Raw genomic sequence first — 16024 nt, forward strand, 5'->3', positions numbered from 1 at the left:
AACCCCGGTCAATATAAACCAGATGACACAATGCAAAAGTGTGTCTGGCATATGGGTCTTTTGTCCTACAGTAAAGGATGCACATTAATATGACACTCAATGACAATCAATAGCAAAGACTTTAATTTAAGGTCATCAACACCACCATAATATTAAACTACAGTATGTGTATGTATTCATGTTTATTATCATCAGTTTATTATCATCAGAATGCATGATCCTACTCACTTCTTTATTTCACAATCATGTGCACGTGATTCCCACGTGTACCATAGTAGACTTTCTAAACTAAATGATTACTGAGGAATATCAGTCACTCTGGGGTAGTTCAGTGTTTAGTGTAATGACCTGATGACAGATGCGTAAAGCGAATCCGTGTTGTTGTAGGCATGCCTTGTCCGCGGTGAAAGGTTGAAACGGGGAATGGGCAGGGTAAAAGACTGCAGGCTCTGCTTTTAAAAGACTCACGTAGAGTATAAAACTATAGTTTCTTGCCCATTGTGAGACGCTCGACACGAGACAGGCTACATTACGCACAGACGGGGGGAGGGAGAGTTGATATTGAAAAGAAAAGAGACTGACCAGTCACAATTCCAAGTTTACTTCGTCTGGTTGCTTCGGAACACTGCTGATAGATTTGGGCATGTGGGGAACTTTCGGCAAAGTCCGTGATTTTGATTTTTGTGCGACATCACGGGGTGTCATTGTCACCTTTCTTTTCGTGGCATTTAAAAGGCATCCACTTTATTTTTTGCTATTATAACGGTACGTGTAATTTATATATTTACATTTTATGTATTTGGTTGATGATGGAATGCGCTCCCTCTCGGTGACGCAAAAACCTGGACTTTAAGGCATATAAATATTTCACTCACTAGCTCTGCTTTCCAGTCAGCCTGAGCTTTTTAGGAACTTTTCTGCCTGTGCTTTTTTGAGGCCGCGGAAATGGGAGCGTGTCAACGGGACGTTGTGTCCGCGCTTTGCCGAAAAAGTTTCCGTTGGATTGTGCTGCTGCTGTGGCTGACCTCTGCAGCTCATGCCACCTGGAGGACGGGGCTTTACAAATATTCAGCTGGGACCCAACTCAACAGAGAGTCGTCCGCAGCGTCTCAAACCTCTATTTATCAAAAAAGGTATGGATACATGCATGATCATTTATTGTTGTTTATCTTCTAAGTTCGTGTATTAGAGGCTAATTATAACATTTCATGGAAATGTTGATGATACTGTAAGTAGGCTAGATCATCATAAGGCATAATAAAACAAACGTGTCAAAGTCTCACTCAAAGGTTCTGTGTCCTTGAAGCATCCGTTCACATGAACTACCTGCTTTAGTGTGCGTACCATTCATAATGCATATTCAGATTGTGACACATTCATAGACTGTGCTACATTTAATGTCCCTAAATAAATACTCTATCCACAACTCATTTTAGTTGACTAAAATGCTATTATTTATTTTCCAATATACTTATAATTAACCTCCTATTGTTATCAATTCCATCCATCTCCTCAAAGTCCCCTTTTCTGCCTGTTTATACAACCAACAATGACAGAGCTTCCCCATCCCTATCCTATCCATCTAGAAGGTCTCATTGTCTTCTTCACACTGGGTTTTCCTTTTTCCTGTCCAAGCAGCACACTGTCCCATCCTCATTGTCTCTGCGTTCCTGCCTGGCCTGCCCACTGTCGCTCTGGGTGGCCTATTGGCTCCTGTCCTGTGAGAGAAGCGCTGTCTCTAAACTGTGCTCTAGTCTGTCCAGCAGCACCTCTCTCTTCTCTCCAACATCTGCTGCCGCTCAGCTGTCAGGAACCTCCTCACATCTGACCAGGCTCAGTCCTCAGTCCTTTGAGGCTCTTCCACTAAGCCCCATACACATCCTTAACGACAGGCACAAACCACAAACTCAACACTCTCATCTGGGGAGTTCTACAATGGGAATGGGTAGTGAATGGACAACACTGGTCTGTTTTATGTTAACAGAGGGGGAAAACACCAGCTTCCCTTTAGAACAAGTTTTTCACAGAGCCCGGACAGCCAATGTGGATGTGATTAAGTTCCCCATCACACTAATATTTACGCTCTCAGGTTCTGAGTGGTGGGGGGTAGTGGGTGGAGGATCCTCCTGATGGGTGAAGTGTCCCTGGGAAGTGTCCAGATGGTGCAGAGAGATCCTGGTTTTGGTCCGCTGGTGCTGTGTTCACTACCCCACCCTGAGCCTCTCTCTGTCATTCATGTGCCGTGGTTGGTGGACATGTTTACTAAGCACATGCAGCTGCAGCCCTAATGCATCTGGACTTGGAAGAGGTGAAGTTTACAGTTTACTCGGCTGCTGTTTGAAGGTTACTTGGGCTAGTGGGGAAGGGAGGGCGCATGGAAGGTGGAGAGGGGGGTATTCTAGTGAGTCAGCCCTGGTCTGAGGATGGGATCAGTGGGTTTGACATGACATTAGAGGAGCTGCATAACTAATCTCCCTCCACCTGCTGTCTGTCTAGGCTGCTTTATGTAGACAGGCATGTTTATGGTGTGTGTCAACAAGACCAGTTGGGGGCATTACCATTAGCTCTGTGTAGGACAGAGGGCTGTCCTCTCCGCTCACATGGCCATAGTAGGAGCACTGTAACATTCCTAAAGGCCCAAGTCCTTTGTCCACATACAAGGCATTGAACAATGTATTGACAACAGAGGTACTGAGAGAGATAAAAGTTGATTTCAACAAGGGAAGGGTGCTCAAGAGTTAATGAGTATTGGTCAAGAGATAACAATGACTGAAAGAAGTCTCCAGTCATACCTACCTAGTGCTAGATTCAGACCAGCAACCAGAACGGCATAAAAAGGAATAAAAATAAAGAGAGACCTGGACCAAGACCGCATCATGAACACGTCAGCAGTTGTGTAAAGCACATAAGTAAAAATATTTTAAAGTACTGCTTAAGTAGTTTTTTGGGGAGCTGTACTTTACTTTACTATTTATATTTTTTACAACTTTTACTTCACTACATTCCTAAAGAAAATGATGTACTTTTTACTCCATACATTTTCCCTAACAGCCAAAAGTACTTGTTACATTTTGAATGCTTAACAGGACAGTAAAATGGTCCATTTCACACACTTATCAAGAGAACATCCCTGGTCATCCAAACTGCCTCTGATCTGGCAGACTCACTAAACACAAATGCTTTGTTTATAAATTATGTCTGAGTGTTGGAGTGTGCCCCTTAATATAAGGATTTTTAAATTATTCGTACTGTTTCTTTTACTTTTGATACATAAGTATATTTAAAACAAAATACTTTTTGACCTTTACTCAAGTAGTATTTTACTAGGTGACTTTCACATTTACATGAATCCTTTTCTATTAAGGTATCTTTACTTGTACTCAAGTAGGACTATTGGGTACTTTTTCCACCACTGCACATCAGTATCACACAAACAGGTACATGACATACAATCAGGAAAAAATGACATGTACACGACACAAGCCAGAAAAATATCAGAGTGCGATACGTCAAGCATCAGAGCTTGCAAAAAATCACATGGCTATTACATTTTTCCAAAATATTTTTTAAGTAAACCACTATGCATTCTTACAATAGAGGCATGCTGACTAGTGACAGCCAGTGGCAAGTAGAAACACTAAAGTATTAAAGCCATTACAGTAACAAAAATAATCGTACTAAACAACTATGCTTTCTTACAATAAGGCAATGCAACTAATGACATTGGATAATAGCTAGAAACAACTGCATGCCCCAACAACCTGTTCAATAGAAATAGTACCACCTATGCAAATGGAAGGGGTTAACTGTACTTGAGTGAGCTCTTGACTTGTACCGTCCCTCTGTTGAGTAGCCAGCCCAATGCAGCAGTTTTTTCAACCGTGGCCTTAATGAGGGCTATTGGAGCCAAGCAGAGGGAAGGGTTAAGACAGCAGCTATTTCCTGTGCTGCCTGAGGAGGGGAAGTCATGGTCTGACTGCCAGACAGCCTACTCCCTGTGGGACCTTTAGAATCTGACCCATCACCACCTCCACTCAGCCTCACCACGCATTCTCCTGAACTACCCCCAACAGAGGAGCTGACAGTCACACACACACACACACACACACACACACACACACACACACACACACACACACACACACACACACACACACACACACACACACACACACACACACACACACACACACACACACACACACACACACACACACACACACACACACACACACACACAGGTGAACTCCAACCTGTTGTCTTGGCCACAGCTGGGCTGGATGAGGATGGGTTCATTCAGGCTCACTGTGTCAGACTGCTGTGTGATACCCACTTGTCTTCCAAAACCCCTTCAAGGCCTCGCTCTGAACTTTGATGGTGTCTAGGTGTTTTCATTGGGCGTTCACTGACCCAGGGCAGGGACGTTTATCCAGTATGGAAAGCCCTTTTGCCGGCTCTGCTTGGCCCCCTCCTCTCATTCACCCCTGACATGTCCTTTGACCCTGATTGAACCAGCAGCACAATTGTCCACCCCTCATGTCCCCAATTAAACTCTCTCATTCAACACCTCCTCTACACCACTGCAGTATTTCAACCCACAGAGCAGTGCCGTGAAGACCATGAAACTCTCTATATTAGTATTACTTATATCATCTTTGCTTTTCTTTGGCGTTATCATTTTCTATTGATCTCTTTTGCGTTTCTCTATCTCTATTAGTGTGGTTTTCTAAAAGAAAATACCCTTCTTATCTAACTCTGTGTTGTATTCTCTGATATCCTTGATAAAAAATCAGTCCTTCTAACTTTCCCTCTAGCTTTGTGCAGAATAACGTATTTCATTTGTCGACTAGATAGTCTAGAAGCTCGCTCTCATTCTTTCCAGCTCGCTCTCTCCAGTATCAAAAGTATCACAAGCTAAAATATACTTAAGTATCAAAAGTAAAAGTGAAAATAATTTCAAATTCCTTATATTAAGCAAACCAGACAGCATAATTTTCTTGTTTTTTATTTATTTACGGATAGCCAGGTGCACGCTCCAACACTCAGACATAATTTACAAATGTGTTTAGTGAGTCCATCAGATAAGAAGCTGCAGGGATGACCAGGTATGTTCTTTTGATAAGTGTGTGAATTAGACCATTATCAATGTCCTGCTAAGTATTTGTGCATACTTTTGGGTGTAAGGGAAATTTATGGAATAAATATACATTAATTTCTTTAGGAATGTAGTGAAGTAAAAGTAAAAGTTGTCAGAAATATAAATAGAATGTACAGATACCCCAAAAATCAACTTAAGTAGTACTTTCAAGTATTTTTACTTAAGTATTTTACACCACTGTTAATAAGGCTAGGGGTTCCTCGACAACATCCTCTGAAAAGGCAGAGCGCGAAATTCAAAAATATTGAAGTAAATATTGGTTAATGCAACCGCTGTGTCAGATTTCAAAAAAGCTTTACGAAAAAAGCACACCGTGCAATAATCTGAGTACGGTGCTCAGACACAAAAACAAGCCATACAGATACCCGCCATGTTGTGGAGTCAACAGAAGTCAGAAATAGCATTATAAATATTCACTTACCTTTGATGATCTTCATCAGAATGCACTCCCAGGAATCCCAGTTCCACAATAAATGTTTGTTTTGTTCGATAAAGTCCATCATTTATGTCCAAATACCTCATTTATGTTAGCGCGTTTAGTTCACAAATCCAAACTCACAAGGCGCGGGCAAGTCCAGGCGAAAGTTCAGACGAAAAGTCCAAAAAGTTACATTACAGGTCGTGGAAACATGTCAAACGATGTATAGAATCAATCTTTAGGATGTTTTTAACATAAATCTTCAATAATGTTTCAACTGGAGAATTCCTTTGTCTTTAGAAAGAAAAAGGAACGCAGCTACCTCTCACTGGCGCACGCGAGACTGAGCTCATGGCACTCTGCCAGACCTCTTACTCAATCAGCTCTTATTCTCTCCTCCTTCACAGTAGAAGCCTGAAACAAGGTTCTAAAGACTGTTGACATCTAGTGGAAGCCTTATGAAGTGCAATATGACCCCATTTACACTGTATATTTGATAGGCAATGAGTTGAAAACCTACAAACCTCAGATTTCCCACTTACCTGTGCCTTTGGACCAACAGTGCATCCTAATTGGTCCATCCTCTAACCCCTTGTCTGTCCTACTGGGGGCTTCCTTTGTGAACTCTATGGTAAAATGACCTCTGCCTCCTCCTCTCCTCCTCCTCTCCTCTCCTCTCCTCTCGTCTGGCTGTCTGCCAAATCTGTCTATTGTCATTTGTTCTCCACAAGCGCTTTTCCCACAGCCAGAAATCTAGAGAAATTCTGTGAGATTTTTTATCATACTAAATTTAATATTTTTTGGCATTCTTACCCTCCTCACACAGCATAGGGGTGGAGAAAGAGGGGAAGAAGGGGGGCTGGGATTCTTCAACTCTGTCCCAAAGGCAGAGAGTTATTGAGAGGGAGAGGGACTGAAACAGGAAGCTCAGTGGCGAACGCACCTGGACGTTATTCACCCTACCTGGCCTTCTTCTGTACTCTGTGAGCCTGCCTGCCTCAACTACTTTTTCTTTCTCTTTGCATCTGAGGGCTTGGCTCTGGGGTTGTTCCTCTCTTTATCTCTCTCACTCTCTCTGTTGTTGTTAATCTCTTTCCAATGTCTCTCTTAAAGCTTAAAGTGTTATTACCTAACTATATATGGTCTTGAAAGAGCCTCCTTGTGTTAACAGTCCCCAGCCACACTGCAGTGAGGGGACAACAGCAGCAAATCTCTTTTTGAAGAGTAGAATCTTGTCATCAGCATCACGCTCCCCCCTCTATTTTACTGTCTTGGCGAGATCTTTCTCCCTTATGGATTTCTATTTTCTTTCTCCTTCTAAACATTGGCTGTGATCTGTTTGAGTGCTCATGGTGCTTTGTGATTTACATGGTTTTGGCCCGGCATCAGGAGTAAAGGAGGGAGGCAGGGAGGGAAGCTGGCAGGAAGGGAGGGAGTGTGGGGTGTTTGCAGAGAGACCTGATACCCACTGTGGGCCTGCCTGCCTGCCTGGTGCCAGTGCCAGTTAAACACAGCCGTGCTGTTGGGTTTCACACCTTGTACCCCTGGGAACAGCTCAACGCTGTAGAAGGTTTGCACTAGAGGTCTTCACGGGTCCAAAAAGTTGGACCTGTTTCGAAATAGATCTGTAGCTTTCCCACCCGACCTAATGTGCATAAATATACTGTATATATATTTAAACATAGACCCGTTCCGAAAAAGGCCCATTGGAAAAACAGACCCAAACAGACACGTGCAGGTTTGGATCCAAGAGAGCAGTAAACTTAGGTATGACATGTAAACAACAAATGCTGAGTGTTCATATTCATGTTTCAAGGACCAAATAATGAAAGACAAGCGCTGTAGTTTTAAGTTCCACAAAGTGGCTGTCGAAGAGGTGAAAACATTGCTGATGTCTATAAATAAGTACAAACCACCTGGTACCGACACCTGGATGGTAAATTGCTAAACGTTGGTATCGGAATACATTTGACTACATATTGTGTATATGTACTGATATGTAGGCTATGTTTGATGTTTTAAATGTATGTATTTCAGTCCTGGACTAATACTATTCTGTACTATGTATTGTGTCATGTTTCATGTGGACCCCAGGAAGAGTAGCGGCTGATGGGGATCCTTATAAATACCAAATACCCATTCATTTCTGAGAGTAGAAAGAAAGAGAGAGAAAGAAATCTCCCACCGGGCACTGCCAGCGCCATCAAATGACTGAAAATGGCCAAATGATCCACAGTTACTTGTCCTTAAAACCTGCCTAAAACAAATGACAAAAAAATATTTGTTGTGTTTCGTTGTGTAGGATATTCAAAACTTTATAGCCTATTGTTTTATTCATTTTTACTTTCCTAAAACAATAATTGTCCACCTCACGGTTCAGCTGTCAGAGATTTGAGCACTAAATGCATCAGGGCACTACATGCAGATAGGCCTATAGGCTTAGGCGTCTCCACTCTACAGTATATTTAGATATTTTATAAATATAATGCTTAGGCCTAGCCCTAGAGAGATCGAGATAAATATAGACATGCCGGCGCCATGTTCCTGACACCGACATGCATTTATACTTGTCAGATAGGCTACTATTGCTATAGAGATATAGGCGTACAGAAGGATAAGCATTATTGTTAGAATAAAGTCTGGTAGGCCTAAAACCTTCTTCCTCAGCTCAAGTTCAACTGTCGGAGTCAGTTGAAACACTGGTGCGCATTGCCTTCATAAGCCTGCAGTAGTCAAACCTAATAATAGCCATACCACACCAAACCTTCACAAAAGTTTCTTAACTTTATTAGTGTAATACCAAAAGTAGACCTAAGTCAAGTCATACCAGCAAGTTATTATATTGCAGCATGAAATAAAGTTTTGCATCTCGCCCTCTTTGGTTTTTCCTTTTTATGGTTTTGAGTGCGAGTAGCCCCAGGCCTACCAGTAATTCTGTTATATTGCGGCAACATAACATGAACAAAGAAAATGGCATTAGACACGTGTATCTTGTGCTGGGGACAATAAAAGTCCACTAGAATGTGCAGTTTTATCACACAACCCAATGCCACAAGTTTTGAGGGAGAGGGCAATTGGCATCCTGACGGCAGAAATGTCCACCAGAGCTGTTACCAGAGAATTTTATGTTCATTACGCTACCATAAGCGTGTGATATCCAATTGGTAGTTACAAACTTGTAACTCATCGCAGCAACTCCCCAACGGACGAAGGTCGAGAGGCGAAGGTCGAGAGTCATGCGTCCTCCGGAAACATGACCTGCCAAGCCGCGCTGCTTCTTAACACACTGCTCGCTTAACCCGAAAGCCAGCTGCACCAATGTGTCGGAGGAAACACTGTCCAACTGACAACCGAAGTCAGGTTGCAGGCACCCGACCTTTCACAAGGAGTCGCTAGAGAATGATGAGCCAAGAAAATCCCACCGGCCAAACCCTCCCCTAACTCGGATGACACTGGGCCAAGCATACGCCGCCCAAGGGGCTCCCAGTCATGGTTGGCTGTGACAGAGTCTGGTATCGAAACTGAGGCTGTAGTGGCGCCTCAGCAGTACAATACAGTGCCTTAGACCGCTGCGCCAGTTGGGAGGCCGTTTTAGAGAATTAGACAGCTAATGAAACTGTGGGTTTGCACATCTGAAGAATTTCTGTACAAACTGTCAGAAACTGTCTCAGAGAAGCTCATCTGTGTGCTTGATGTCCTCACCAGGGTCTTGATCTGACTGCAGTTCGGCGTTGTAACCTACTTCAGTTGGCAAATGGCCACTGGCACGCTGGAGAAGTGTCCTCCTCATGAATGAATCCCAGTTTCAACTGTACCGGGCAGATGGCAGACACCGTGTATGGCATTGTGTGGGCAAGCAGTTTGCCGATGTCAATGTTGTGAACTTGGTGCTCCATGGTGGCGGTGGGGTTAGGGTATGAGCAGGCATGAGCTACGTACAACGAAAACAATTACATTTTATCAAAGGCAATTGGAATGCACAGAGATACTGTGAGATGCTGAGGCCCATTGTTATGCCAGTAGTCCACCACAATTGCCTCATGTTTCAGCATTATAATGCATGTCCCGATGTTGCAAGGATCTGTACATGATTCCTGGAAGCTGAAAATGTCCCATTTCTTCCATGGCCTGCATACTCATCAGACATGTCAACCATTGAGCACATTTGGGATGCTCTGGATTGACGTGTACGACAGCATTTCCAGTTCCCGCCAATATCCAGCAACTTCGCACAGCCATTGAAGAGGAGTGGGCATGGCATAACTTTGACGAACTGACTTGTTGGAAAGGTGGCATCCTAAGACTGTGCCATGTTGAAGTCCCTGTGCTCTTCAGTACGGGCCATTCTACTGCCAATGTTTGTCTATGGAGATTGCATGGCTGTGTGCTCGGTTTTATACACCTGTCAGCAATGGGTGTGGCTGAAATAGCCGAATCCACTAATTTGAAGGGATGTCCACATACTTGCTGCACGAAATCTAAGGAAGTCTCTAGATTTACTCGCCTGAAGTAGAATGTCTTATGATGAACTGTAGACCACACTATTTGCCAAGAGAGTTTTCATCTATATGGATTTGGGCACTAAGACCGCACTAAGACCGCACTCAGTCAGCTGTATAAGGAAATAAGCAAACAGGGAACCACTCACCCAGAGGCGGGGTTCCCAGTGGCCGGAGGCTTTAATACAGGGAAACTTAAATCAGTTCTACCTCATCTCTATCTACATGTTAAATGCGCAAAAAGAGGGGAAAAAAATTCTAGATTACCTGTACTCCACACACAGAGACACGTACAAAGCTCTCCCTCGCCCTCCATTTGGTAAATCTGACCACAATTCTATCCTCCTGATGCCTGCTTACCAGCAAAAATTAAAGCAGAAAGCACCACAGTCTATAAAAAAGTGGTCAGATGACGCAGATGCTAGACTACAGGACTGTTTTGCAATCACAGAATGGAATATGTTCTGGGATTCTTCCGATTGCATTGAGGAGTACACCACATCAGTCACTGGCTTTATCAATAAGTGCATCGAGGACATCATCCTCACAGTGACTGTACATACCTACTCCAACCAGAAGCCATGGATTACAGGCAACATTCGCCCTGAGCTAAAGGGTAGAGCTGCCGCTTTCAAGATGTGGGACTCTAACCTGGAAGCTTATAAGAAATCCTGCTATGCCCTCCGACGAACCATCAAACAGGCAAAGCACCAATACAGGGCTAAGATTGAATCGTACAACACCGGCTCCGATGCTTGTCTTTTCTGGCAGGGCTTGCAAACTATTACACACTACAAATGGGAAGCACAGTCGCGAGCTGCCCAGTGACACAAGCCTACCAGACGAGCTAAATCACTTCTATGCTTGCTTCGAGGCAAGCAACACAGAAGCATGCATGAAAGCATCAGCTGTTCAGGACGACTGTGTGATCACGCTCTCCGTAGCCGAAGCCGACGTGAGTAAGACCTTTAAACAGGTCAACATTCACAAGGCCGCGAGGTCAGATGGATTACCAGGACGTGTGCTCCAGGCATGTGCTGACCAACTGGCAGGTGTCTTCACTGACATTTTCAACATGACGCAATCTCTGTTGCACTCCACACTGCCCTTTCCCACCTGGACATAAGGAACACCTATGTGAGAGTGCTATTTGTTGACTTCAGCTCAGTGTTCAACACCATAGTACCCTCAAAGCTCATCACTAAGCTAAGGAACCTAGGACTAAACACCTCCCTCTGCAACTGGATCCTAGACTTCCTGACGGGCCGCCCCCAGGTGGAGAGGGTAGGTAGCAACACATCTGTCACGTTGATCCTAAACACTGGTGCCCCTCAGGGGTGCGTGCTTAGTCCCCTCCTGTACTCCCTGTTCACCCATGACTGCACGGCCAGGCACGACTCCAACACCATCATTAAGTTTGCAGACGACACAACAGTGGTAGGCCTGATCACTGACAACGATGAGACAACCTATAGGGAGGAGGTCGGAGACCTGGCCGGGTTGTGCCAGGATAACAACATATCCCTCAACGTAACCAAGACTAAGGAGATGATTGTGGACTACAGGAAAAGGAGGACCGAGCATCGCCCCCATTCTCATCGATGGGGCTGTAGTGAAGCAGGTTGAGAGCTTCAAGTTCCTTGGTGTCCACATCACCAACAAACTAGAATGATCCAAACACACCAAGACAGTCATGAAGAGGGCACAACAAAGCCTATTCCCCCTCAGGAAACAAAAAATATTTGGCATGGGTCCTCATATCCTCAAAAGGTTTTACAGCTGCAACATCGAGAGCATGGTTGCATCACTGCCTGGTACGGCAACTGCTCGGCCTCTGACCGCAAGGCACTACAGAGGGTAGTGCGTATGGCCCAGTACATCACTAGGGATAAGCTACCTGCCATCCAGGACCTCTACACCAGGCGGTGTCAGAGGAAGGCCCTAAAATGGTCAAAGACCCCAGCTACCCCAGTCATAGACTGTTCTCTCTACTACCGGATAGCAGGCGGTACCGGAGCGCCAAATCTAGGACCAAAGGCTTCTCAACAGCTCAACCCCCAAGCCATAAGACTCCTGAATAGGTAATCAAACGGTTACCCAGACTATTTGCATTGTGTGTGTCCCCAACCCCTCTTTTACGTTGTTGCTACTCTCTGTTTATCATATATGCATAGTCACTTTAACTATACATTCATGTACATACTACCTCAATTAGCCCGACTAGACACATTGGCTACCCGGACTATCTGCATTGTGTCCCGCCACCGACCACCCGCCAACCACCTGCCAACCCCCATTTTACGCTACTGCTACTTTCTCTTTATCATATATGCATTGTCACTTTAACCATACCTACATGTACATACTACCTCAATTGGCCTGACTCACTAGTGCCTGTATAGAGCCTCGCTACTGTATATAGCCTCGCCACTTTTATATCTTTTTACTCTGGTTTTTTATTTCTTTACTTGTCTATTGTTCACCTAATACCTATTTTTTACTTAGAAATTGCACTGTTGGTTAGGGCCTGTAAGTAAGCATTTCACTGTTTTACCTGCTGTATTCAGCGCACGTGACAAATCAACTTTGATTTGATTTGCATTGGACCTTTAACCCTACCTGACCACAGCTCTGTCGAGACTGAATTGTACTACTGTGTGACTTCACCTGGCTTCGGGAAGGTGGAGGCTCTTACAGTGTTAAATAGGTAGGGAAAAGTGACAGTAGCTGTTGTCGTGGTCTGTGTCAGGTGGATCTGTGTTTCCCCTAGGATTTTTTTCAGCAGCGGTGGCAGAGTTAGCAGGGGTGGGCGTTTTCCTGGGGCATACGTCTCTATAGCTACACAGTAGATGGTGCGCCACTGACTCTGCTTAAAGCATATTGGGAAACTTCTGGGTGGATGAATAAGAAGCAAGAGTTTAGCACTAGCATCCAGAAGTATGTTAGTTAGACGAAAAACATGGAAAGAAAGACTTCATTGTTCTGCTTGTGCTAATTCACCATGAAAGAGATCATTGTGTTTGCACAATTACGCATATTAAGTGTGTAGGTGGGAGGAAGACCTGTGCTCACGCATGGCCACTAGGAGCTGCCAACAGTGTCCTGCTGCATCCCACCTCCCCTCGTCTGTCTTCTAACGCCAATAAGTTGCATTTAGGATTTTATGCCCTTGGAAATTGCTCAAATAGTTCAAACTGGTTCCCTATATCATACAGCCCTAGTAGGGGCTTGTGTACGGACACCACAGCATGTGTGGATTGTTACTGTGAGCTGTTTTAGGGCTGCTCAGCATCTTATGCCCTTGGCATTGTCCAGCAGTGTACACACACACACAGTCTCACACACATTCAGTACAGTCATTGGTTGAAACATTGTGACTCCAGTGTTACTGTATCACATCTATTCAGCCCTAGCCATATGAGGGTAATCAGGGTATTTGTGCACTTCATTGTTAATAAAAGACTGCTAACACATGTTTCGTGGAATAGCCTCCGTATGTTCCTCATACATTACATTTCTCTAAGAGCCACTCCATGTTTCCTTGATTTATGGTTGTCGGGATGGGGGATGAGGGAAAAATATGATTTCATCCATTTTAGATTAAGGCTGTAACGTAACAAAATCTGGAAAAAGTGAAGGGTTCTGAATCCTTTCCGAATGCACTGTAGGACATGTTTAACGAATACCATGGAGAGGTTTCCCCTTTATTTCTGAGTATTGTTTCCCTTGTTAGCATTTTCTTCCGACCAATAATGCAGTGATTGAAACCATCCCATAGCTCCTCTCCTAATCCGACTCAAATATCTATTCTACACGGCACAGCCCAGGGAAACAGATCTAGTCTTGGTTGACTAACATGGACAAGAGCTGGTCCAGGCTAACTGATACACTACTGCACTGACTCCCTGTTCTTTGTCCTTGGCTGCATATGGTTCAAAAGAGGTCCGAAAACCAAGAGCTTCGCTAGTAGTGAGCGCTTCATAAGTAGTGAGAGTAAGTATACAAAGCCTTTATAGAGACTATATAAAAACTTGAGGTAAATGTGTATAACTTATTCTTAAAAGACACATTTTGACTAATGAGGGCTTCAGCATCTGGTGTTGACCTGTGACCTCTGGGTAAGCTGTTTTCCTGGCAGGTCATCCCGCTCCCAGCCTTTCCAGCTGTGCAAAGCAATTCCTGATAACGTATTACGAAAGGAGTCGTCTTGGAAAAGGAGTGGGCCTATGACCTACTATTAGCCTGTGTTTGAAAACTCACTCTATTCTCTGTGTGAGACCCTGCCCCCTCTGGTCCCCCTCAGTGACTCTGCCTCTTCTGAGACCCAGGCGGGAAAAAGCCAGCGGATGTGTATTGATAGGGGAAAGACCGCAATATAAACACAGCCTACAATGCACTCCCGCAAGTGTCACGGCTGATTGAACTCATGTAAACACCATAAGGACTTTGAAAAGAAAGAGGGCAGAGAATGAGAAAAGAGATTCGAATCCCAGAGTAGACGGCTTACTGAGTGCAAGGGCACGGCTATTTCCCTTTGTGTGTGTGTGTGTGTGTGTGTTTGTGTGTTAGTGTGTGTGTGTGTGTGTGTGTGTGTGTGTGTGTGTGTGTGTGTGTGTGTGTGTGTGTGTGTGTGTGTGTGTGTGTGTGTGTGTGTGTGTGTGTGTGTGTGTGTGTGTGTGTGTGTGTGTGTGTGTGTGTGTGTGTGTGTGTGTATTTGAGAGAGGGAGAGAGAGATTGCAGGGTGTGTGTGTTTTTATCAGATAATGATATGACCACCTGTGGCTTGTATTTTTTTTTGTACAGGTGTGGAGCCAATAGTGTGTTTCTGTTACCCTTTGTCTTGTTGAATTTGAGTGTGCATGCTAAACCTGCTCTGTGTGTCCCACTTTCTCCCTCTCTCTCCCTCTCTTTCTCTCTCTCTGCCTCTTTCCTCTCTCTCAGGAACTGGTGTCCCCATACGGTCACTAAGACGGTGACTTGCCAGGTGCAGAATGGGACAACCCTGCAGCGTGTCTACCAGACATGTCGCTGGCCACAGGGATGCACAGGGGGCAGGTGAGTCTGGGACCTCTTATCCAAAACACTGCATGTCAAAACCTCACCAAACACACCCGACATCTACACCTTGATGAATGAGCCACAAGATCAGAGGAACTGTTTCCTCCATACACTGTTTGTGATGTTGGCCTGTGTGTGTTCCCCAGCTACCGGACAGTGGTCAGACCCTCCTATAAGGTGGTGTACCGTACCATCAACTCTCTGGAGTGGAAGTGCTGTCCAGGCTACAGCGGCACGGCCTGTGAAGAAGGTAAGAGGGCAACAGATGTCAACATCTTCTGGGATTTATGCACTTACAGATTTCTCTGTTCTTCTCCAGCTGAGCACATCTCTGTACTTCTCTGTACTTCTCTGTACATCTCTGTACTTCTCTGTACATCTATGTACTTCTCTGTACTTCTCTGTACTTCTCTGTACATCTCTGTACATCTCTGTACTTCTCTGTACATCTATGTACTTCTCTGTACATCTCTGTACTTCTTTGTACTTCTCTGTACATCTCTGTACATCTCTGTACTTCTCTGTACATCTCTGTACTTCTCTGTACATCTCTGTACTTCTCTGTACTTCTCTGTACATTTCTGTACTTCTCTGTACATCTTTGTACTTCTCTGTACTTCTCTGTACTTCTCTGTACATCTCTGTACATCTCTGTACTTTTCTGTACTTCTCTGTACTTCTCTAGTTTCTGGTCCCTGTAGTGCCTTTCTCTCCTCTCTCTGCATCTCCCTCCCCCCTCAATGCTCACAACTGAAAACACATGAATGTGAACAGAACAATGAGGACATGAGATTTTGGTGCGAGGAGAGAGAGAGACCAGAGGAGGTGATGGTGATTAAGGGCTGAGGTAGTGAATCCTAGGCATGTGATATGTAGTCCTGGAGCCTGGTT

At 44.4% G+C, this 16024-nt stretch overlaps 1 protein-coding gene across 4 annotated transcripts in view; it reads left to right on the forward strand.

The window, feature by feature from the left end:
• The first annotated feature begins 311 nt into the window (after nt 1-311).
• The window catches only part of LOC109895951 (EMI domain-containing protein 1), a 94518-nt gene continuing 78805 nt past the window's right edge, over nt 312-16024 (forward strand). Inside the window, exons 1-4 of one of the 4 annotated variants that reach the window (XM_020490081.2) lie at nt 328-765; nt 937-1133; nt 15017-15130; nt 15280-15383. In XM_020490081.2, coding sequence (XP_020345670.1) covers nt 946-1133; nt 15017-15130; nt 15280-15383 — 406 coding nt within the window. In that variant the 5' untranslated portion in view covers nt 328-765; nt 937-945. Of the gene's footprint in view, nt 1134-15016; nt 15131-15279; nt 15384-16024 lie in introns of all 4 variants that reach the window. The other 3 variants (XM_031829993.1, XM_020490082.2, XM_020490080.2) reach the window with 3 other exon arrangements.

This window comes from Oncorhynchus kisutch, linkage group LG8, assembly GCF_002021735.2.
Source record: "Oncorhynchus kisutch isolate 150728-3 linkage group LG8, Okis_V2, whole genome shotgun sequence".
In the NCBI taxonomy this organism is placed as follows: domain Eukaryota; kingdom Metazoa; phylum Chordata; class Actinopteri; order Salmoniformes; family Salmonidae; genus Oncorhynchus; species Oncorhynchus kisutch.